Source organism: Eschrichtius robustus, chromosome 8 (genome assembly GCF_028021215.1).
Source record: "Eschrichtius robustus isolate mEscRob2 chromosome 8, mEscRob2.pri, whole genome shotgun sequence".
Taxonomy (NCBI): domain Eukaryota; kingdom Metazoa; phylum Chordata; class Mammalia; order Artiodactyla; family Eschrichtiidae; genus Eschrichtius; species Eschrichtius robustus.
In genome coordinates, this window is record NC_090831.1 from 62,258,967 (window position 1) to 62,284,072 (window position 25,106).

Genomic DNA, 25,106 nt, shown 5'->3' on the forward strand with positions numbered 1-25,106 from the left:
TGGTTTCACCCTCGTTGAAATAAATTGAATGAAAACTTGGCACCTTCTCTAGAATTTGTTTCTAGCCCTGCCAAGTAGGCTCAAGATGTGTTGCTTTATTTCACAGTTTTTATATTTTAGTGAACAAGATACAGTATTAGATTCAGTATGATGAGGAAAATGTAGAAAAAGAGAGGGTTTTTGTTTGGTTTTTGTTTTTATAATTTTGGTGAAGGATTATCTCTTCCAGTTTCAAAAATCATGATTACGGTGAGAAAGAGAATGATGAAATTGTATCCACCTTTTTTTTTTTTTTTTTTTTTTTTTTTTTTTACTGTAATGAAACATACAGCAAATAAAACAATCCCACTGCAGATATACTTTAATTGATGAAATGCATATCCCTAACAAAGTTTGTTTGTAAAGCATAGTGTTACATATTGACATCTCTGCTCATATTGACATCTAACTGAAAATGGGAGGGCAGTATCTGGGCTATATTTATAATAAGTACCATTTTAGAAAACTCAAAGCAAATGAATAAATCATAATTACAAAAATACAGTATGGCCTTGTCACTTTCCACACATGCGCATCAGTAGAAATGTATGGAAAATTCAAAAAAGTAAAAAGTGACCACTCTGAGTATTGCAAAGCATTGTCTGGTAGAGTGTTCCATATTTTGCATAGTCAAAGCGTGTCTTGTCACCAGGCAAACAAAAAAATCTGGCTGACTGATTTTACTTTTCATTTTTTCGTTAAAGCAGCTATAAAGTCATGATGGGTTGGAGATTCCTTTTGCTGCCGCTGCTCTTGGCATTTCCTTCACTCAGCCTGCCTGGTTCTCCATGTTCATGTAGATAACCATGCCTCTCATTGCCTTTGACACTGTGCTTGGAACTTAATCTAGTCCAAGAAACCATCCTTGGCCACTTTATTGTAATTCAGATCTCTCTGAATTGCTGTTTTTCTTTTTTCAAAAGTCTCTTAAGCCATTTCTTTCTCTGCTTCCCAAAAATGAGACCCTAATTATGAATTCTGTTTCTTTATTTTCCCCCAATAGTACCTTGCAGTGTGTTCTAAATAGGAGCAGTCATTAAAATTTCTGCCTGAAATTTGACAAAACTTCCCAGAATCAACCTCTTTGTAACACATTGGAAATTTGCAGCTGGTTATATATGCAGAGACTAAATTGTGCCCCTTCCAAAGGTTTTCTGTAAACAAAGATACACTGATGATTTAATTTGATCATTTTTTTAAAATTAATTTATTTATTTTTGGCTGTGTTGGGTCTTCGTCTCTGTGCGAGGGCTTTCTCTAGTTGCGGCAAGCGGGGGCCACTCTTCATCGCGGTGCGCGGGCCTCTCACTATCGCGGCCTCTCTTGTTGCGGAGCACAGGCTCCAGACGCGCAGGCTCAGTAGTTGTGGTTCACGGGCCCGGTTGCTCCGCGGCATGTGGGATCTTCCCAGACCAGGGCTCGAACCCGTGTCCCCTGCATCGGCAGGTGGATTCTCAACCACTGCACCACCAGGGAAGCCCTTAATTTGATCATTTTTAAAGACTATTTATGATGCCTGGTAAATGTTATTGGCTGCTTTATCTTTTATATTGACCTTTAGGGTAACTATTTAAGTGTTCTTGAAAGGTTTATTTAGAAAGTACAAGATTATAGATTTTAAAATTCTTATTAAAAGATAAGGAAATACAGAAGATGAAATCAAATTGTTTCTGTTCTTTTCATATTTCTAATCAGTGTGATGGAGTACAGATTGATTTAATAAACATCTCTCTGGAAGGAATTGCTATTTTGAATATACCAAGCATGCATGGAGGGTCCAATCTTTGGGGAGAGTCTAAGAAAAGACGAAGCCACCGCCGAACAGAGAAAAAAGGGTCTGACAAAAGGACCACGCTCACAGATGCCAAAGAGTTGAAGTTTGCAAGTCAAGGTAAGTTTTCTAACATTTAATTGTTGCTTCTTAATCGGCTCTTGAAGACTACTTTAAATGAAAGAGTTTTCCATTGCACTCTGCTCTATATATTTATGCAGTCGTATTTTTTATATCAGATATTCAAGTGTGATTAAATTAATCTTATAATAGATTCTAAAATCATGTATAAACTGGCTATATTTTCATGGATTTTTTTCTCCTTTATTCTCCTTTTTGCGGGTATAGCTCTTTACACAGAAAATAAAATATACATGGGTATTTAGTGGATAATAATATAGGATGTATTGTACATTAAATTCTGGAATGTGATCATCTTGGTCAGATGTTTGAGTTGCTATAACAAGGGCCTAGTTAAGGCTTTTCTGAGGTGTGTTGCAAGTTTTATTTTTGGCTTTCTTCAGTCAGGCTATGATTAGGAAGCTATCTTACGTGAAACTGTTGTCCTAAATATTATATATAATGGCATTTTAAAGTATCCCACGATCAGTTTTGGTTATCTGCTTCTATTTTTTCCAGAAATTTAGTAAAAAGTAGAATACCTGGGAAACAAAAGGGCAAAGGACTAACAGAATAGGGTAGAATAACTATGGATCAATTTTCAACTCCATTGAATTATACTTCACATTGGGACGTGACAACTAATTCTTGTTGATAGATTGTACAAAGATACCAAATTGGTATCATAATCTTTTGGTATTATAATAATTGATCATGCCCCAATTTATAGTATCCATACTATTTTTTTTAACCTTCCAGAATCTATCTAATACCTTTGATGGCATTCAGATGGCCAAGAAAACGTATTGGCTCAGCTCAGTGTAGCAAAGGCAAAATATGAAGAGATCACAACCCTATGGGCTCAATAAAAATAAATATTTTTTTAAATAAAGAAAATAAAATGTGAGGCTGGTTGATAGGCTTGGCAGTGGTAGGAAATAGCTTTATGTTTTGGTGTCTTCAGGTATCTGAAGGTATCTGATTCAAGTTTCAGTAGCAGGCAGTGACTTCTGTTAGATGGAACTTGGTGACCATGAAGGAGTACTAAGTATCCTCTTGAAAGAAGTGCTTACTACAGCCTGCCAATAACAGAAGGTTTTGATGCCCACTAAATGTATGGGTGATCCTAAAGAGGCAAATCCTGAAGAGTTGTGTAATTTAATGCAAGAAAGTTATACCAAATTAATTAAGATGCTTTCTATTTCTATTCAGAACAAATATAACTGTATGAAAACATGGAGGAAAATGGTTTTTTGAAGGAGAAGTATATAGAAAAAATGAGTAGGTTTGTGCTATATGAATTTTAAAATGAGAGGAATTAGGTATAATTACTAGTTTCTAGGATTTATTGACATTAATAATGCATTTATATTTAAATGTAAATGCAGATTTCTAAAAAGATTCCTGAAAAATTTCTAAGTTTAAAAATTAGTTCAAGGACCATACTAAGACCAAACCTAAAAAAATCTCTGCTTCTGTCCCTAGGGAAGCAATGAGTACATATAGTAATATAGTCCATATAGTTAAAAAATAGTTTTACATATATCATATATATAAAATGATAATTTCTAGGTTTATTTTTCTGTTTGGTCACTACCTATTAATACTTGGCATGTCCTTTGCATGTAGACATTTCAGATATGTATCTGAATTGATTCTCGGTGCTCAGCTGCCAACTATGTTCGCCCAATGAGATGTTAAAGTTTGTAAAACTCATGGCTGTGCTCCACCAGGAAAAGTGTCTGTATACTACGGAGCTACCGCAGACATGCTGTCTGTTGGCCTCACTCATCCCCCTTTGTAAGCTGAGGAATACACGTTTGGAATGAAGCACACACAAATCAGCCCCAAGTATTGTATAGACTGTCAGTGCCCATAACCCTAGGAAAAGGTCTCTCTTCCCATTCTGTCTTCTTGCTTTGTACTATGAAACTATTGGGACCAAGTTTCCATAAACTTGGGAAAGAAGAAGGAAGGAAGTGAGAACCTACAGGGTTTGTGACTTAGGGATACATTTTTGTCAGTACAAAGATTGGGAAGAACATTAGAAATCAGAGTTTTTGAAGGTCATTGTATGAGTAATAACAAAAGCATGCTTTATAATTGATTTGGCTCAACTTTTTTTTCCCTCTCTAAACCAACTATGCTTGTAAGTTTGGGTTTAGTTTTATTTCAAGATCAGTATAATTGAATGCTTAAAATGACTTTATCAGCTGAATATTTTAAAAAGACTTCTATATTAATCAGTCTTTTATTAATTTTATCAAGATTTTTTTCATTTTGATATATTTTGCAACAAAATAGCTAAAAGTATCTCAAAATGCTTCAAAGTTTTGATTTCACATTTATTCTGTTAATTCTTAAATGTTACACTTAATAATCAGAAATGAAAGAAATTTACTACTTAAAATATCTGCATGTATCCCTTCCCGAAATGGGTAAATGTTTCTATCATTTGATCTTGTTTTCAATTTCTTGACACAAAAACAATAGTATTAAATGTAAGGGTCAATCAGTATTTTAAATCTAAATATATTTTCAAATTTACACAGAATGGTTACAGGTATGGCCTTTAGAATGAAATAACAGGAACTGTAATTCTAGTCCAACAAGTTTTCTTAACCCAGATTCAAATTAATAACTTCACTCTTGGAAAAATATAAGTAAATAAATGAACAAACTAATAATGTAAATTTCTTCTTTTTAAGTTGCACTTTCTTGAAATATTAACTAGCAACTTTTCTGATATAGCTCTGTAAAAATTTGAAGTTTAAACTGAATGTTTACTATATTAGAATGGATGCTTGTTTCCATAAACTTTAGAAAGCTTTTGGTGGTGGGGAGAGTGGGGAAAGCATACCTAACTATAGATTCTTGAAGTAAAGATAATTTTTTTTAATTTAGTAGAAGGATTTAAATTCAGAAAAAGTTTACAAGTTTGTTTTAGTTTTTAAAATGTCATAGATCAAAGGTACAAGATCAGGTCTGGAGCATTACATACTCATTTATACTTCACCCTACATAAACTGGAACTCCTGCACAATTTTTTTGCTTGCAGTCTTTGAGGACATTCACAGCATAAGATCAGAGTATCTTCAATTAATAAATTAACTGGTTGGAAATTTTACAGTTGATTTAATTCGAGTTGATCAAAATTATAAGTAATTAATTTAATTACATTATTGTTCTAGCAAAATACTCTAAAACAGATGCAGTTCTGAAACATACACATACTCACATTCATCTAATTCAGACACTTTCTTTGTGGGTTTGTCTTTTTCTTTTGTTTTTGTTGTCTGTTTTGTTTTGCTTCTTTTGGAAATACAAATGAGTGTATCATATGTAGATGTCATGGTCTTTAAGCAAAATCGTAAAGTAGGCAAAGTAGATCTTCAGTGCTCTTAGCCTTAATATTCAGTCTTTCCCATTTCTTTCAGTTGCTGAGTTAATCTTTGCCTCCTCTTCTTCTGCATTAAATCCAAGTCTCAGAAAGATATCTAATAAATTTATTCACATACATATATAAATGACTGATTGCAGATGAAAGTAGAGGTATTTGCATTTTAAAAGAAATAAAAGCCTTCAGATAAACCATTATTTTTCAAACTGTGTTCCATTGAGCTATAACTGCAGTTCTTCAGAGTTTCTGTAAAAACTTGGTTCAGATTCATTTCTGTCATATTTTGGAACAATAACGTAAAAACCTATAAGAAAAACACTGTAAAGTGTGTTCTATAAAAACATTTTGTCATATTGACAATTCCCAAATCATCAAATTGTGTTACCAGACAAAAATAACTTCCTTTCCTCCTCCTCTTCCACCTCCTCTTCTTCCTCCTGATGGGTGGATTGATCCACAGATAGATGGATAAAATGATAGTTATACCTTTCCACACATGTGTTTGTAAACATATACACATCTAAATAAACAACTCAATAACTATGACATTAGTTGGAAAGTCTGTAGCTCTGCAATGGTCATTTTAAAATACATCTTTGTATATCTCATGATGTACCAAGGGGAACATTACCACCACAGTGTATGTGAATCACAAGGAATTAAAAGGCCTCAAGCTCAGGTACTTTTGTTTGACACAAGCAATAAAGAGTGCATAACAATCAATGGAAGTGAAAACAAGGTGACAATACTAATATTTGTTATGAAAATGGAAATCACTCCTTAGAAAAGTTTTTGCTCATAAAAAATTGCATTAGTGAACTAGCTCCCCAAAATAACAGGCTTGTACTAGTTTGTATATCAAGTGCACTTTTAACAGAGATGTAGGATATAAACACGCTCACAACTCCTGGTAAAGAACCAGTGATAAAATTGAAACGAAGTTTCAGCTAAATATGCAGCATAAGGTAAATTTGACTAATTGAAACTTCTAGTTAACATCTGAGGCAACCAGCAAGTAAATTTGTATTGACAAAGTTGAAAAACTATATTAAAAGTACACCTGTGAACGTGCTTTTTGACAGTGAGGACCTCTCAAGTAATACAAGCAGTTTTTAGGCATTCTAATGGTTTTAAGCTTTGATGATACAAGTCCAACTATACCATTTTCCAGTAATGAATGCAGAAATGGTGCAGGACTGCCAAGTGAGATGTAAAAAGTTCGTATCATTTATGATTACATATCTGTCTGGATCAGGATATTCCCAATATCATACAATAAAAACAGACTGCAGAGATCATTGAAAAATAGGATGTCTATAACACTGCAACTATCCTCATCAAAATAACTCTGTTATTCTCATAGATTGACTATATCACAAGTGTTAGCAATTTAAACGTCTAAAGTATATTTGCACAAATAAAATTCTAATTTTCTCTTTAATTTACTGGTTTTAAAAATATTGCTGCATTTGAAAAACAGAAAAGGTTGACTGCTTTAAAAAGTTTGAAAACCACTGAGCAAAAGTAATTACATTCAAGCCGTAGAATTTCAAACATTTGCCAGAAGCTAAGGGAGGTACAGTCGTCGGGAACAGCTGGACTTCCTGCTTGAAACCTCATTAACTAGGTGAATGTCTACTCCACATACGGATACAGATAGAAAAGTTTATTTTAAAAACTAATTAACATATGATATTGTCCATGAAATTTTCAGTGATTTCATTCGCATTTACCAATGCAAATTCTTTTCTTTGGGCAGAATTTCTCAAAGTGTAGTATACACTCCACTGATGGAAAATTGAGCTGCTTTAAGCAGTACACAGATGCATATTTTAAAGTGTGACAGTTTCTGTATGTACTATTGCAATTGTTTTCTTTTTATGGTAAGGAATGCTTTTTTCTTAGTTTGTAATTTTAAATAATTTTATTTTTGAAATAAATTTATTTAAGTAAAAATAGAGTAAAAGCCAAAACTAAAAAATAATAGAGGAGTACATGGATATGGAAAAAATTTTTGACGGTGGGACCAGAAAGGCTAAAGTATAGAAAACTCCACTAGGCTAACAGTACAGATTCCACCACTTTGTATAATTTGCATAGCCCCAATTTTGAATACTTAGTGAACACATTATTTTTATTCTTCATTATCTTGCATAAAATGTACTATGTATAAGTTCCCCCCAAATAAACTTACACTGCACATACCCCTACCCCACCTTATTTGATGTCTGTGCTCTGTACTGGGGAAGACTAAAATCCTGATTCTTTTTAGGAGCTAGAGGGGAGAGACTATAGATCTGATTGACTGTCAAGGACTCTGTCTATATCAAATGACTTTATTGTTTTGAAAACGCTGAAGAAGTAGGAAGAAAAAAAAGGTCAATCCAAGCCAAACTGATCAAAGAGAACAAATGAGTTGATGTCTATGAAAGCTTGGCCAAAGATGAATGTCTTTTGCCGCTGAAGAAAAATCAGGTTATTGACTTCAAGGTCTTCATCTTTAAAATGGAGATTGTGAGTTCTGGAAGAGTTGAGATTAACTTATGTGTGCTGTCCATTCTGTTGCCTGGAAAATTGCACAAAGAGCATTTAAATAGTAAGAGTCTAACACTTTCTACTCCTTGTGAAAGTTATACTTACCTGAAAGTTGGTGGTAATGGACATTTGTCATGCACTATTATCAATTTTTCTAGACATTTCTGTGGGTTATTTAGGGTAATTTAGAAGGCAGTGTTTTAAGTTATCTAAATATAACTGCAACATTCATCTTAGAACTGTAGATAATGTATTTGGCATTCAGACACCAGCAAGCAGAACAATTTCCAAGCATTTAAATTCAGTGATTAAATCAATTAAATTTAGAAGCAAGAAAAGGATTTCATGTTACATTATTATACCTGGAAGTTAAAATTGTTGAAAAAAGATCATGGCATTTGAGATGTTGCATTTTACAGAAATATATGCATATACTAATACCGTGATAATTTCATTAGTTGAAAATACATAGATCCAAACATTTGTTATCTAGTAACCTTTACGGAGATATCTCAAAATGAATTTCTAATTGTATGTTTTTAAACTACCTTCCTTGAAATTTTCCAGGACTGGATAATACAAATAATAGCAAGTACTTGTTAAAGCTATCTAAATATCAAAATTTCTGTTTGCATTTGAAGATTGCATCATAACCTGGATATCTTAATGTGATAGCTCTCGCTCTTTTTTTTTTTTTTTTTTTTTTTTTTTTACAAAAGGCATGCCTTTAAAGTTTATAAAACAGCAGTAAAAAGAAATTAGAAAATACAGGACATATTTCTTGTATGTAAAAATAAAAATATATTTTCAAAATATAAGATCATGTACTCTTATATTTGGCCTAGCTGTCCTATAAAACCATATATATTTTGATGAAGCATTTATGAAATTTCTATTTGTCATGACACTATAAAGACTTCACAGAAACTGCTAGCCTCCTAGAGATTTGAAAACAGAAACCATAAATATGAATAAATTAATATTTTAGTAGCAAAACAGATGACAGTCTTTAGAATATTCTTATATTCCTTCTGGAGCTATATAGAATACCATTCTGTGGCTAGGATTATTGACAAATACCCCATGTTCAACAGTCAGATTTTCAAAATCTGACATACAGTATAATTCTAGAAACAAAATCTGACATGCAGTACAATTCTCGACTTCTTATAGTGAAATTGGTAAGGCCACGAGATCATTTTGGATATAATATAGTAAGTAAGTAATCATTTAAACAGGAAAGTGGTGTTTTCTAATATGTGAATGAGATCATTGAAATTAAAGGCGTATTCCTGAAAGCAAACTGAAGTTAGGAAAATGGAGAAAGTTCAAAGAACAGGTAGGTAGGAATGGCAGAACAAGGAGCCGCTTGCTTTCACCTAATGAATCTGGGAAAACTTGAAAAAAAAAATGAGTTTTTAGTAGCAGTTGCATTTTGAAAAATATATGCTTTGGCAATCGATTTAATAGATGCAAGGGAAGAAGGAAAGGAATTTGTTTACTTGAGGTTTTAAATTAAGGCTCATCTGTTAACCTTCTCTGACTTCTGAGGCAGAATACCTTCTGTATTTTCAAAATGCTAATACTATTCGGAGACTCTCCTACATTTGTAACTATTGATTTTAATTGTAACTTCAGAGAAAGGTGTAAAATATAAATGCTTTAATGGGTCATTTTCTCTATGATGGCTGATGTCTAATATCAGTGATAAAACAACCATCTTACTTGTTTCTGTAATATCCAATCCAACGTAATATCCAGTCCTGAGTCTTTCGAAGATAATGGCAGGTCATTTACACAGGCTAAAACTGCATTATAATTTGTAGTAAACTTAACCTACACATGGTAGAAATATAAAACATATTTCCAAGTTAAATAAATATTGGCTGAATTATATAGGCCTCAACTATGCACTTGTAGAGCATCTTTCAAATAGTACTCACATAAAGTTTCCAAATATGAGGGCTATCACAGAAGTGTCCTAAATATAAAGCCCTGTAGTAACTTTGTCAATTGAGGGTGATGGTGTGGAGCTCAGGTAATAGGTGTGTCCCAGGGAAGTTAAAATAATTTTCCTATAATCAGGACGTATGAAAATAATTTAAGCAGGATTTTTTTTTAAAAGAGTAAACATGAAAGAACTATCAAAAAGACATGAAATCAGCTACATAAATTGTTAAATATAAGTCATGATTCTATCTTTTTCTATTTGTATTAAAAACCATGTTTTCTCTTCCATCAAGATAGAAAATAGCCAAGAAAAACTATAATCTTATTGAGAATGATACTTTAATTGCACCATCTTTTGGAGTGATTTCTTATTTAGAGATTTCATGTCATGCCAGGAGAGATATTGAACTTTTATTTTACCCCTCTTTATTTATGTCTTTTTTTTTTCTGGGTACCTTGATGGATGTAATGAAAACACCACAGTCTAGCACCTGGTACTCCTTGCACTCATTTGTCTTACTACCAAAGGCTTCCAGGTGCGTCCAGCAGAGAGCAAAGAGACTTTTTTTCTTGAAAAAATCAAATCCCACCATCTACTTAATTATCTTTGAGCTGTATGTGCCTTTGAGTTAACCAAAACAACTAACCACTAGAGTTCCATTGCCATGAATTTAGTATTTACACATACAGTCTTTTATTGTATAGAGCTAGTTAACATAGAAATGATAGCTTCTTGGACAGTATCCTGCCAACTCTGTTCTTGTGGAAATTGATAGAGATTCATATAGACCACCATTCCCTCCAAACTCAATAATTATTCCCCTGGTTTAATAAAAATAGTTATGTTGCTCTTCCTTTGATAAATTGTAGATTTATAAACTGGGGTGGGGGTTAGTGTCTGTTTTAGGCAGTGTCTATTGGCTACTGTACAGTACAGCTATTAATTAGAGTAAGCTAAAGATTGAGGCTTGAGTGTTGTAAGGTGACAGTCATTTGAAATAAGACTAAAAATCTCTATGGATAAACATAACTAATTTAAATGAGCCCCCAGGGAGCTTTTCTGAGACAGTTCAAATGCCTGATGAATGCTGCACTGTTATTCTAATCACCCCGTAATATGGTATAAAATAACAACCTCATTTTATCCTTTTATTTATAAAGCTGCTCCCATTATCATTATATTTTACCTGTTCAAGATCTGAACGATTGCTACTCATTGAGAGATTCATTAAGAGAATAATTATATTTCACAGATTGGCAGAAAGAAAATGTATCTTTGAACAATTCCATTTCCCTGAACAGTTGTTCATTTCAAGGTCGAAGACAAGTCTATTAAGTATCTTCTACCCTTTTTAAACATGTCAAAGCTAACCATTAATAATGAAATTAGCAGTTTGGTTCTGATTTAATGAAAGAATCAGCTGCTATTTGTAGAACTCAATTTCTGTGAATGAAACAAACATTTTTTTAATATCAAATAACAAAAAGTATTTAAGAATCCTTTTATGTACAATGATTTAAATCCATGTCTCTTCGGATAGTTAAAGCCCTTAGCACACTGACTTCTTCCCTACTGATGTTTGAAAATACATACTTCTCCATCCAAAATATTACATCATACGTTTTCTTACTAAGTGTCATTCACATTTTCAGAATATCTTTTTAGAATAGTAAGAGGTAGAAAATCAACCAATATCAAAGAACATTCCATTTTTAAATTTACTGCAAGAAAGATTCATGGGATTTGTGACTAAATGTCGTTTCAAAACTAAAAGCAAATTCATATGCACAAAAATGTGACTTCAATAGAAAATAGGTCTAAGCCATATCACCTCATATTTGAACATGTTGGTGCTGTGAAATAAGCCTACCCATGGTCACATGCAAGTAAATACCTTAACTCATCTTAAATCTGTCTGGTAAGTAATTGAGCAGTAATAAAATATTAATCATGGATGGTTTTGCCAAGCCTTCTATACTTGATGATAAACACTTTCTTCCAAAGAGTTCTTATGTTGTCTTTTAACATCATCCAGGCCAACTCACTAAGACTGAATGAAGTACAGGATATCTAGTGAGCTTAGTGGGAAGCAAGGAGTCAGTGCATCTTTTATTCAGTATAAAAGTATGAAAGATGCTGTTTGATTTTTTAAAGATAGTAATTGAATCAAATTTAAATAGCAATTTTAAACATGTGTAGGATTTGAAGAACTCTCAGAGCTAGGAAACGAGTTAATCTGTATGTCTCACTTTAAACGTATGTAACTAAAATATGCTGACATATTAACAATGCTATTTTGAGTCAAAGGTTGAATATGAGGTTTTGTACAATTTTGTAGTTAGGTATTATTTTACAATTCTTCATTAATATATTTTCTGTCCTTTTTATTAATGAAACCTGTTTCTTCTAGAGGGATTATATAGGTCTTCATCTTTTTTGTTTTGTTAAGATAGACTATTTTAGATTTCTATTGCTTTTTTTGGCTTCATTTTTATTTTTGCTGTTTGGTGTCTGAATATTTTATATATGTACTCTTTGTAAACTCTTCATCCAAATGTTCATCCAACAGTTAGGAATTAACAAGGAATTATAATAGGTGTTTTCATTCTTGAGGAAGGGAATGAATATTTTGTTTATGGTAGATACTGAAATTTAACTTCCATTGCAAGCCAAGAAATTAAGTTATCCAAAATTGCAAACCAAAAAAATGAAATAAATGTGTTAGTTTAGGCATAAAAATTGAATTAATTTTTTTTTAAATCTGACATTTTAAATACCTCTGGCAGACTTTATAGAAGAGTGTATTTACTAGTGAGTACTCAGATAAAATGCCTTGATCATGTATATGCTGTGACAGAGTTTGTGTGTGTGAGTGTGTATCTGTGCAGGTGTGTATATATACTGACTTCACTTACGGGGAAAAACATACGGACATGCAGATATCAAAATGATGCATGGAAGCAAAGCATCACTTAAACACAATTTATTCTGGAAAGTCCCAATCAGAACGAAAACCAGGGGAACCCAAGCATTGTTTTAGGAAAGGAAGGGGAATTTTATTTTTGTTTTAATAGCAGTAGAGAGAAGTGTGATAGAACAAAGTATTCTCTAAAATACAAATCATTATCCCATTTTTCAAGGGAAAAAAGAGATGAAAATAGGTAGAAGGGAGTTCTTCATTCTGCCTTCCTTTCCTTTTTTTCCGCTGCGTGTCATCCTTTGGGAATAATGCTTTCTTCAGATTCCGTTACTCTTCCTCCTTCAGATGAGAAGGCCCATCCCAGAGTGACCCTGCTAAAGCAGCTCACTCTTGATCGATCCTTATAGCACATTTACACCTACTTATGGATCAGAAGACAGTAGCTTCTGGAGGTCTGTAGGAAAATTGTGTACCAAGACAGTATTGACATTTCTTTTTCTCGTTTTTAAAGTTGAGATATAATTGACATAAAACATTGTGTAAATTTAAGTTGTACAATGTGTTGATTTGATGCATTTATATTTTGCAGTATGATCACCACCATGGTGTTAGCTAAACCTCTATCATGTCACACAATTATCAGTTCTTTTTTGTGTTAAGAATAATTAAGATCTAGTTTCTTAGCAACTTTGAAGTTCATAGTACCATGTTGTTGACTCTACTGTATTGACTTTTTTCTTTTTTGGTTTTATGTCTTCCCATGAGGTGTATGATAAAAAGAAGTTATATTCCATGGCAAGAAAAAAACCAAGCAAAATAATATCACACCAATTGTCTTACACAGAATTCTCTCCCAATCCAGGCTGTCTTCCTCCTACTTTCTTTTCAAGTCAGCAGCCCCTGAGGGAAAAGACTTTTGACGTGGACATTGTAGGCCAGCAGTGGATTTCTTAGAGATAGGCTTTAGTTTTTAGTTTTCTGGACTCTAGGAATATGGTTATAATAAGTTCTATGGTGAAAAGAGAAAGAAGTCTGTGACCTCAGACCAAGTATTAACTTGGCAAAGTCTGTTTCCTAACCTGTATATAAGGGAAAATAATCTTTTCGGATTTTTTTTTTTTACCTTATGGAGTGATTTGTGGATCTTAACACATTTCATATAATTTACTATAGAAATGGAACGTGTCTTATATTTATTTCATCAACTTAAGGATATTCACAAAGCTATCACACTAGACTATGTGAAGCACTTCTAACATTTGGCCCACATTTGCGAGAGAGGAGGCAAAGGTTAAGGGGTCATTCTCCAGGTATGGAAAAAATAGCCCTTCTAAGAATTAATCCTGACTCCACAGAATTATAAAAATAAATAGAACTCTTACTTCAGATTATAACAAATTTTTCCTTTCCTGGGAAACTATTTTATGATTAAATAGTAGAATTCTCAGTACTTGAAATCTTTAAATGAGATCTGATGAGGAATATAATACTGACTGCATTCTGATCCAACTTTGAATTAAAACAGTTATTTATCATCCTTTCCCAAGAAAGGGGCAATTCCTATTAAAATATTAGTGCCAATGAAAGTTGATTAAAATACAGTTCACTCTTTCCAGGTGTTGGGATGATTGAAATATTTTGTTCATGCTGCTTAGTTTCTTGGTGTCTCGTCTGCCCATTCTTTCCTCTCTTCCTCATGGTGAATCATGGAACACATTGTTTGCTTTCTGCACTCCCTTTGGTTGCACACCTTCCATCTCTCACTTTCTCACAAAGATCTTAAGATTGTGGTGGCCACGGCACTGATTCCCTGGGAACCAAATAAGCAAATTCCCCCACGACCACTCCCCATTGATTTTGCAGCCAAGACCAAGTCACCTTTGCCATCAATTCAGATTGTACTCACTGCTCTGAAATTTCGGTTTCCCTCCTGGCGGCATTACTCGTGATTCACAGAGATGTTTATAAGAGCCCTCTGTTAAGTAGGCTGTACTGGAGAGTACAAGCTGCCTGACAAATTACCGATGTTGTGAGGTGCTGCCTGCTGGGGTGAAAATAAATTCTAAGAGAGTACAGGGGACAGGTCATGGGCCCCAGCTAGGCTGCAAAACTCTTGTCAAGCCAGTACTGTGTGCCAATAGATGTGGCAAGAACTGACAAGTTTTACGGCCCTTTAACATAGACTCAGTAAGAAGGGGAAGGTCGGAGTTTTGTGATTTTCTTTAAAGCCTCCTGCTTTTGAGCAACTCTTTCTAGGCAGAAGGGGTATAATCTCATTGCAGGCCATTCACAATTCTCAGGGAAGCTCTTTGTATGGTCTCAAGACTTTGCATTTTTATTTTGTTGTTCTTGCATGTGTTGTTTTACCGTTGTTGGTAATGTTGACACTAGTATTTTTAAATTTTTAAATTAAAAAGGAAAAATTCTCACAGAGTTGGAGTGTGGGATGTGTAGGTTCTCATAAAATGTAGAAAGTATAATCGTTGTTCACATTCTTTTGCCCTCAGAATAAGTTTCAGTTGTCTCAAATGTCATTGCCTGATCTTCCTGGACTACCCTAGTATAAATTGTCTTTAAGAATAATATGTCCCTTTAAAGAATGATTTTCTGTTTTTCTGTTTCCATTATTGCTGGTGTCAGGTCTTAAATCTAGCATTATCTCTATATCAGCCCTTCATATGTATGTATAGAATGTGCATATAATCCTTTTTTCCATAAATGATCAGTGAATGAACAGATTATGCTTTTATCAACACTTTTTCTCAATCTAGCTATTTTCTTGATTAACTGATGGTTTCTGTCTTCATTAGGAATTGTGTAGGATGGACAATACTTTAAAGATTGAATGAAACAGGAATAAGCTCTTAAATTGAGCACATTTATTACCCTCATTTTAAATCTGTTTTTCTAAGGTTAGTAGATGGGGTTTTTAAAATCATTTTACAATGTGCTCTGTATATTTAACGGACAGATAACAAAGAACAATCATGTTAAGACCAGAAGTGTCAATATGCACATAAGTTACTCATTCAGTAGTTTAATATGTGCCCAGCCCATCTGATTTGTGACTATCTCTTTCTCACTTCCTCCACTCAAGCCAAATTGACCTTTTTGGTGCTCATCGCATATAGCAAGCATGGTACCATCTCAGAGCCTTTGCACTGATACTCCCTCTGCCTGGAATATTCTTTTTTTTTTTTTTTTTTTTTAATTAATTAATTTATTTATTTATGGCTGTGTTGGGTCTTCGTTTCTGTGCGAGGGCTTTCTCTAGTTGCGGCAAGTGGGGGCCACTCTTCATCGCGGTGCGCGGACCTCTCACTATCGCGGCCTCTCTTGTTGCAGAGCACAGGCTCCAGACGCGCAGGCTCAGCAATTGTGGCTCACGGGCCTAGTCGCTCCGCGGCATGTGGGATCTTTCCAGACCAGGGCTCGAACCTGTGTCCTCTGCGTTGGCAGGCAGATTCTCAACCACTGCGCCACCAGGGAAGCCCTGCCTGGAATATTCTTACCTTAGATCTTCACATAGTTTCACGTGGCTTCTTCCTCGCTTCTTTCAGATTACTGATAAAATATGCTCCCCTGGGAATGGGTTTCCCTGACCACATATCTAAAATGTCATGCCATCCCCTCCCACTCCCTACTCCCTGCCTTACTATGTGTTATCCTTTTTAAAAATCTGAACACTTTATGGAACTATAACGTTTGTACAGAGAATTGTAAACATCATAGTTGTACAGTTGGTGAATTTTGACAAGTGAACACATCTATGTAGCTACTCTTCCAGATCAAGAAATATAGTATTACCAACCCCACAGAACTCTACCCAACAAGCCCATGTCCTCCTCAATATCCTGGCTTCTAAAACAATAAGTTTTGCCTGTTTTTAAATTTTATATAAATAGAATCATGTAGCATATATTCATTTATGTCTAGCTCTTTAATTTCTATTTTCTTTATTCAAGTGTATTCATTATATTAGTATACAGCTTTTTTCCAGTGTGGAGCTATTATAAACCCTAATGCTATGAACATTATTGTACAGGTCTTTTGATGTGGGTATGTATTTCTTCTGGGTATAGACTAAGAAATGAAAATTGCTGGATCATAGGGTATGTGTATATTCAGCTTTCGTAGATACTGTTAAAAGTGGTTTTGTGCCAGTTTACACTCCAGTCAGCAGGCAAGGCTTCCAATTGGCTCTGTATCCTCACCAACACTTTGTATGATGAGTCTTTTTAATCTGGCCATTCTGGTTTATTGTGTTTTAAATATGCATATTACTGATTGACTAATGATGTGGAACACCATTTTATGTGACCAGGTTATTTGGATATCCTCTAGTCTCTTGCCTATTTCTTACTGGGTCGATCTAGCTAGCTCACTATGTATTTGTATTTGAAAGAACTAGAGTCTTTTGTTGGTTCTATAGGTTGCAAACATATTTTCCCACTGTATGGCTTACCTCTTTATTAATGATGTCTTTTGAAAATCAGAACATCTTGATTTGATTTTATTGAGGTTTAGTGTATTAATTTATTCCTTTTTGATTATTGCTTTTTATCAGCAGTTAGTTTTTTACAAGTCTTTTTAACATCTGTGTTACTTTGAAGAAGCTTTATTTGTTTGACTTTTAAATGAAATTGGTTTTTGTGCATGGTTTAAGATTGAAGTCAGGAATAATTTTTTCTTGCATATCATTATTCAATTTACATAGCACTATTTGTTGAAAAGGCTCCTACCCCATTGCTTGGTGGTAACATAATCTTGATTTCAGGTTCCATTTATGTATTGATTTATTTCTGGACTCTATATTCTACACTAAAAATAGGCAAACTTCTCTAGTGTCAGATAGTAAATCTTTTAAATTTTTGGGTCAGATGCTCTCTGTCGCACCTACACGACTCTATCACAGTAGCACAAAAGCAGTCAAAGACAATACATAAATGAATGGACATGGCTGTGTTACAATAAAACTACTTACAAAAACAGGCAGCAGGCCAGATTTGACTCACAGCTACAGTTTGCTGACACTTGTTCTATACCATTGGTCTATTTGACAACGTTTATGTCAATACTACACTGTCCTAATTAATGTCTTATTTTTCAAGAAGAACATTTCCTTTAAATCTTTCTTACACATTTTAGAATCAGCATGTTAGTTCCTCCAATCTAAAAATAAGTAAGTAAATAAATAAATAACTGCGGGGACTGTGATTGGAATTGCACTGGTGAATTTAGGGAAAATTAATACCTTTACAATCTGTGCCTTCCAATTCATGAACATACTATCTCTTTCCATTGATTTAGCTTTTTAAAAAACTTTCTCATAGTAATGATTTATAATTTTTGATGTAGTAGTCTTATGCCTGGATATTTAATGTTTGGGTATGCTATTCTAAATAGTATCTTTTCTAATATTTACTTTCTAATTGTCACTGTATACAGATACAAAACTTTCTGAAGCCACTTATCAGTTCTGATAGTATATGCATAGATTCTGTTGGATTTTAAATATCTGTAATCATGTCAGATATAAGTGATGACAGTTTTATTTCTTCTTTTTCTACTCTTAGACCTTTTCATTTTCCTCTTCTTAGTTCCCTGCTTAAGGTTGACAGTACAACACAGAATACGGGTGGTGATAATGGATATTGATTTTGGAGGGTGAAGAGGTGGATTTCAGTATTTCACCATTTATCTGATGTTTGCTGTATACTTTTATAAATACATCTTAGACTAAAGATTTCCCCTTTATTTCTAGGTTACTAAGTTTCTACTATAAATGGGTGTTGAATTTTATCAAATTCTGGTTCTGTATGTATTGAGAAAATCATACAAATTTTGTTTTTCATTCTGTGAATTACTTTAACCTTCAAATTTTAAAGCAACCATGTATTCCATAAATAAATCTAACTTGGCATGATGTGTTATTTTCTCTACGTAGCACTGTATTGAATTTACTACTAATAGATTTAGAATTTTTCATCTATGTTCATGAAAATCATCACTACTTACTTTCTTATAATGTTATTATTTAGGTTGAATTAACAAGGTTAACCAGATTGAGCTACTTAGCTAGGTTAACTAGTTTAAAGTATTATGCCAGCTTCGTAATACACGTTAAGGAGTATATTATCTTACTGTATTCTCTTGAAGCCATCTGCACCCAAAGTTTTTCTTATGATGTTTAAAAATGTAATTATCTTAAAAATATATATAACGTTATATAAATTTTCCATATTTACTCTTTTGTCAGTTTGGGAACTTTTTCTTTCCCTTGGAATTTGTTGATGCCATCTGCATTTACAAATATATTGCTATAATGTTGTTCCAGATATCCCTTTATTTTCTTTTTCATCTCTATATTATCTTTAATGACACAACTTTTCATTACTCACATTTGTAATATCTTTTTCTTTCTCCTACTTTCTTTGGTTTTAGCTTGCCGTTCTTTTTCTGACATGCTTAGGTGACTTCTTAGCTGACTGATTTTAGTTTTTCTTCTTTTCAAATATATGCATTGACGGCTCTGCATTGCCTCCTAAGCATGGCTCTAGTGGGATTCTGTAGATTTTGATATTTTATTATTATCCTGTTATCTAATTCTAATTTCATTTTTTCTTTGACCCATGGTCACTTCGTGCATCATTGCTTTATTTCTAATAGCTTTGAGAATTTTTGTTTGTTTATTGTTGACTTCTAGCTTGATATCACTATGGTCAGGAATATACTGTCAAAGATTTCAGTCTTTTGAAATGTGACCAGACTTGCTTTATGACCCACCGCATGATCAGCTTGGGCACATATTTCACGTACATGTGTTCATCAGAGCTTTTTAAAATTATATTGATTTTGATCTACTATTCCTATCAGCTATGGATTGAGGTATTTTCTCACTATGGTGATGTTCTGATGTATTTTCCTTACAGTTTTGTCAATTGGTTTTTACTCATGTCAGTGCTATGTTTTAGGTTCATACATATTTTGGACATGCATATTTAGAAAGTTTCATTGTTCTTATGGTTCGTTGGTTTACTCTTTTCATCACTATGATGTATCCCTCTTCGCCTATTGTAAATATGCTTCTTACCTTAAGACGATTTTGCCTTATATTTACATAGATAAAAACAGCTTTATTTGGTTATCTTTGCATGGCAAATCCCTTTCTATCCTTTATTCTCAACATTTTTATATAATTTTAAGGTATGTCTCTTATGAGCAGCATGCAATTAAGTTTGTTTTCTCAAAAACAGAAAATTTTTGACACACCTGATTTGTGTGATATTTTTGTCACATTTTAATTATACATATATTTTCAATCCCCTTAAATATTATTCTATTATCAGTCTCCCTATATATTTTGTTTAATGCAGGTGTACCGATGTCTTAGATTGGATTCTTTGGAAACTGTGACTTTGAGGCAGAGAGTTTCATGCAAAAAGTTTCCTGGAGAAGAGTCTCAGGAGTGACACATGTAAGAAGTGAGGAAGTCAGGTTTGGGAAGACAGAAGAGCAGATCCACAAATGTATTGCAACTGAGACCTCAGAGTGATCCTCCAGGAGCTGGGACAGCCATTTTGAGTTGTCCTGGATCGACGGTTGGGCTTTTGAATATTTCCATCAACCTCCTTCTGAATACATGCCTCCTGAAAGGGAGAGTAGATATCATTGAGTCAGTTCCCTGGGATAGATGACAAATCCCAGGATGGGGGTGCAGCTATGAAGTGGCCAGCAGCCATTATTCCTAGAAGATGGGAGCTGGGTGCTTTGGTCATGACATAAGGCAGATTTGCATGGAACAACAGAATATCTAATTTACCCATTGAACCACTCATTCAAATTGCTTCTTATAGTTTGCCCCACTTACGGGCAACTTCTCCAGGATTCAAGGCAGACTTTAGTTCCTGGGGAACTTACAAGAGATGTGTTAATGAGATTAACAAAAGTCTCTGCTGCAGCAGTTGATCTCAAGGCCACAATAATTTTTCTCCTCCTCCTCCACCACCACCATTCTAGCGCCCTGTCGCTCAGCTAGTACCTCTGCTGAACTAGGCAGCTTATCCGATGGATTTGCTCAGATCCTCGTCTTTCCTGGGCTATGGCTGCTATACTTAGCCCTTTTTCATTAAACCGGGTCACGGAAGCATCAAGATACAATCCCGTAGTAACCTAAACATCAGACATATTGTTCCCTGCTCCCTTTGTGTAGCAGCATCCATTTCCCCTTGGATACCAGGGTCTCTAGATCCATAGAGCCTGAAGCTGCAAGGATGAGAAGCACAGATTCCCAAGGTGGGTCGTTAGGAGGGATGGTAAATAAGACCACTTGTGCTTTCTTTCTTTTGTTCCCAGATCCATGCATTCTAAGTATTGGGAGCAAAGCACCATAAGATAATTATTAATTTAGGATGTATACTGTGTCTAGAGGGTGACACTTCATCCTTGCAGGGTATCATCTACTGACTGGTACTTTGGCTGAGTCTTCAAATAGCATTCTATTTTTCTATCCGTTCAGCATTTTCTTGGTAGCTGAAGTAACTGGACTAGTGTATTCCACAATAATATGCCCTCTGCTCTACTTCTTTGCTGAAAGAGGGGCCCCTTGGCAGTGTGATTAGTTTCCCCTATCAGGTAGCTGAGTCAGTCTGTCTGTCTGGTTATATTGTAGAGGAACCTCTGTGGTGGGTGTTCACCTATGATACAGAGATCTTCAGACTTTGTTCCCATTCCTTTAAATCTATGCACAAGCGTCTTTGGAACTCCTTGTCCAGATATACATGAGTCCATGTAAATTCTAGCCTTCCACAACTCCTCTTTCCACACAAAGGATGATGAGGTACGCTTCCCAGAACTCTGCTCATTGGGAGAATTTCCCTTTACCTCCGTCCTTAAGAAGCATTTTAGTAGAACAGCAGCCCATTTTGATGCATACTAACATAACAAGACAAACCATACATGAAACCTGCTTAAACTTTTTCCTTCTTTGACATCTAGTCCTAAGAGTTATAGGAGGGAGCTGAAGGAGAGGTGCTGGTCTGGCAGTGGTAGAGACAGAGCCACCTTTTCATGCAACTTTCCGTACTTTCTGACCCTACTCAGGTCTGATCCAGGTGTACTACTTCTATCTTGCAATGGGTTTCTGAGCTTATGACTCAGTGGGTCCTTCCATATGCATTATGACAGAGGTCAAGAGAGTTAACAGGGCCCCAGACTAAGACTCTGTAGTTTACTGTTGTCTATTCCACATGGATCTAAACTTATTTTGATTCTTCTTTCTGAAAGAGATAGAAATGAATGCATTTTCCATACCTCACACTGAAGGCTGTGTTACTCTGCTCCAGAAAAATACTGTATCTTGTAAAGCAAACGCAGTTGAGATTACTATTTGGTCAAGTTTAGTTTTCCACTGTCATATGCCATAATCCATCCCTTAGTTTTAATAAGTCTAGACTGGTGTCATAAATGAGAATATGCCAGCGACTACTCCCTCTGCTTTCTTTAAATCTTTGTGGATGGCATTAATTGATAGTTGTTGTATACAGGACAAGAAACCAATGTGAAGGATCTGCCAGTTTGCAAGGGTGTGCAATCCAACAATACATTGGGAGGTCTTGGAAAAGACCACCTGATGGGTCTGTGGACTACCATGTGCCAGCTGCAGGCCAGAATTCCATTTATTATCTGGCTCCCTCCCGTGTGCTTTCTTTCTATTAGGAAGACTGTTGAATCAGTTTGGGCCTCAGTGTATCAGTTTTAATTTTGACTCTGAATTAACAGTCCTCAAAAGTTCTGGATATTTCTCTTTACCTAGTGCATAGTCACTTGAGTAAATGGCCTTTAGTATCTTTCAGAAAGGACTGGGGGAATTACTGCCCCATGCTCTCGTGGTATTGCTAGGTACTCTGTCTTAGAGATCTGCCCTGTCCTTCAGTAAATAGTCTTCAAACAAAAGTCTGAGACTCAACTCAGATCTACAAACTGGGCAAGAGATAGTGATTGGGGAGCAGGAGCAGGATAGAGGGAGGAACAGAGAAAGGATTTATTTTCATTGTATAAATTGAGCAACACCCTGCCCGTCTATCTTGATTTAGGGGCTCCATATTCTATTTATTTACTCTATCTTTCTTCTTAAGGTTATACCCCAGGTTTGTCACTCCTATGTTCCTGTTCATTGCAATGATTGCACCTACCTTTCTGCTGGCCATTAAGAGCCACTTCTTGGTATTTATTATTTAGAGATTCTGTCATTCCCCTTTTTATGAGGAATCCCAATTCTGCAATGTCATTTCCTACCCTGCCTACAGAAGACAGCTATCACTGAGCTTCTCAGTGATACTGATGTGATGTGTCCCTCTCCATAGCACATTCGTTACTGTTTGGTAAATGGGGTGTCTGATGGGCTATCCTGTAGATTCTAGTTAGCTGGTGGGGTTTCTAGCCTTACGTATATATTTTTTCTCAGGCATGCCCAGTGCACTGAGTCTTTTGATCTCTTCCTCCTTCATCTCCCATGGCAGTTCTGGAATTTCCACCCACTTAGCATAGGTCATAAATTTTTCCAGGCTTACAAGAACCATCCTGGCAGCTGTTAACACCACCTCCTAGGATATGTGCCAGGGTTTTAAATTCTGTATCACAGGAGAGTGCTCTCATATCAATTAACTACTGTATCTAAATGTAGATTTTATCACCTGTTGGTAAGGACCGCAAGACCCACGCTGTGCATACTCTCCCAGCTCCTGCAGATCCTTCAGCAATTTCGGTGATAGCCCCTCTTCTCTCTCGGCAGCCCCATAGCATCTCTGTTCTGGTTGTGCTGGTATTTGACCACTAACGTTTGTCTGGTTGTCAGGGGGACTAATGTCAGCAAATCCTGAGGGAAGGGAGGATTATTTATAAGAAACCTGCCTCTTATCAGGTCTCTACATGATCTTCAAGTTGGGGTGTGGAGAGTAGTATCTAGTAAAAAGAGACATAGAGCCACTTTTTACAAGCCCAGAGAGAATCTAGGAGATCTAATTTCTGAATTGCATCTGTCCAGGTAACCGTATATCACTATTGCAGGTCTCAGGGTTCTGATCATGCAATAGGAGACCAAACTTCTCTGGAGTCCGATGCTTTCATGACTGAGTGCCAGGCCTGGTCCTTTGCTCTCCTTGCTCTCTGGCTACAGAAGGTTAGATCTCCTTAAATCTTGCAAAAGAAGCCCTCTGGCTTTCACTTTTTGCCTGGAATTGGTGATCAATCAGTATGGTATTTGCTTTCATTTAAGCCATTAAAAAACTTGTATGCAAGATTTACTACATGCTAACCCCTGAGTATACATGATGAACAAGAGAGGGAGTGCTCTGCCTCTAGCAGATCATTTCGTTTAATCCTAACAACAGTCCTACAAAGAAAGCAGTGTTTTGCCAATTTTTAAGATGAAGAAACTCAAATCATTTATCTATAGTAGAATAGAGAGCATAGAGACTGTTAGAGACCTACTTGTGGAACTGAGAAAAATGTGTCCCATATTTTTAGCTTATGCTAGAAACGAGACCTCATTCTACCCTGGCACAGCCTCTAAGGGTTTTCTCCCCTTAAGTGTCCCATCAGGTTTAATATTCCCTTGTTCCTCCCTCACGTAGCCCATACATTTCCCCTCTATCTACGTTAAGATTTACAGTTTCACACTTGTTTCTAGGTTTACCTGATGGTTTTTAAACTACTGTTTAATGTTTGTCATCTTGTAACTAATTCCATATCCTCACCTCATACATGTTAAAAAAGATGCTTAGACCTCAATATTACTTTCTCTTTTATTACAAGACTCAACAAAGATGTCTGTGATTAAAAGAGAAATTACATTTCTATGTTGCTATTCTCTGAACATATATTTTTATACCATTAAATAGCATGTTAATATTAACAATGTACTATAAAAAAGATTTAGGTCCTTTAATAAACATTATTAGAGAAATCTATTACAAGCTAATAAGCAGAGAAATGATTTGTATCTAAATACATTCATTTCATAAAGAGAAATTATGTAAATGTCCAAATTTAGGGAAAATGTTATATTAATCATGGCATAGCCATTAAAAGCATATTATATATGTATATAGGGGTAAGTACTGGTGATAGAAATATATACTAGGAGCTACAAAGCTTGTGGAAGAGATTAGGGAAGTTAGAAAATACATGATACTAAGCTGAGACTTGAAGAATGAGAATGAATTAGGTACCCAAAGAGGGAGAGAAATGTTTGTATTATTCTAGGTTTCTGGTGGGGCAAGAGGACACATTTGAAGAGCTAAAGACATTCAGCAAGAAGTCACAATAGAATTAGCTAATTATTGGCCTGATGACTTGGACTGTGTTCCTT

At 35.0% G+C, this 25,106-nt stretch overlaps 1 protein-coding gene across 9 annotated transcripts in view; it reads left to right on the forward strand.

Annotated features, from left to right (window-relative positions):
• The window catches only part of DGKB (diacylglycerol kinase beta), an 804,767-nt gene that overhangs the window by 611,990 nt on the left and 167,671 nt on the right, over nt 1–25,106 (forward strand). For all 9 annotated transcript variants that reach the window (XM_068550569.1, XM_068550571.1, XM_068550570.1 and 6 more), the window contains one exon: nt 1,735–1,930. In XM_068550569.1, coding sequence (XP_068406670.1) covers nt 1,735–1,930 — 196 coding nt within the window. The remainder of the gene's footprint in view (nt 1–1,734; nt 1,931–25,106) is intronic.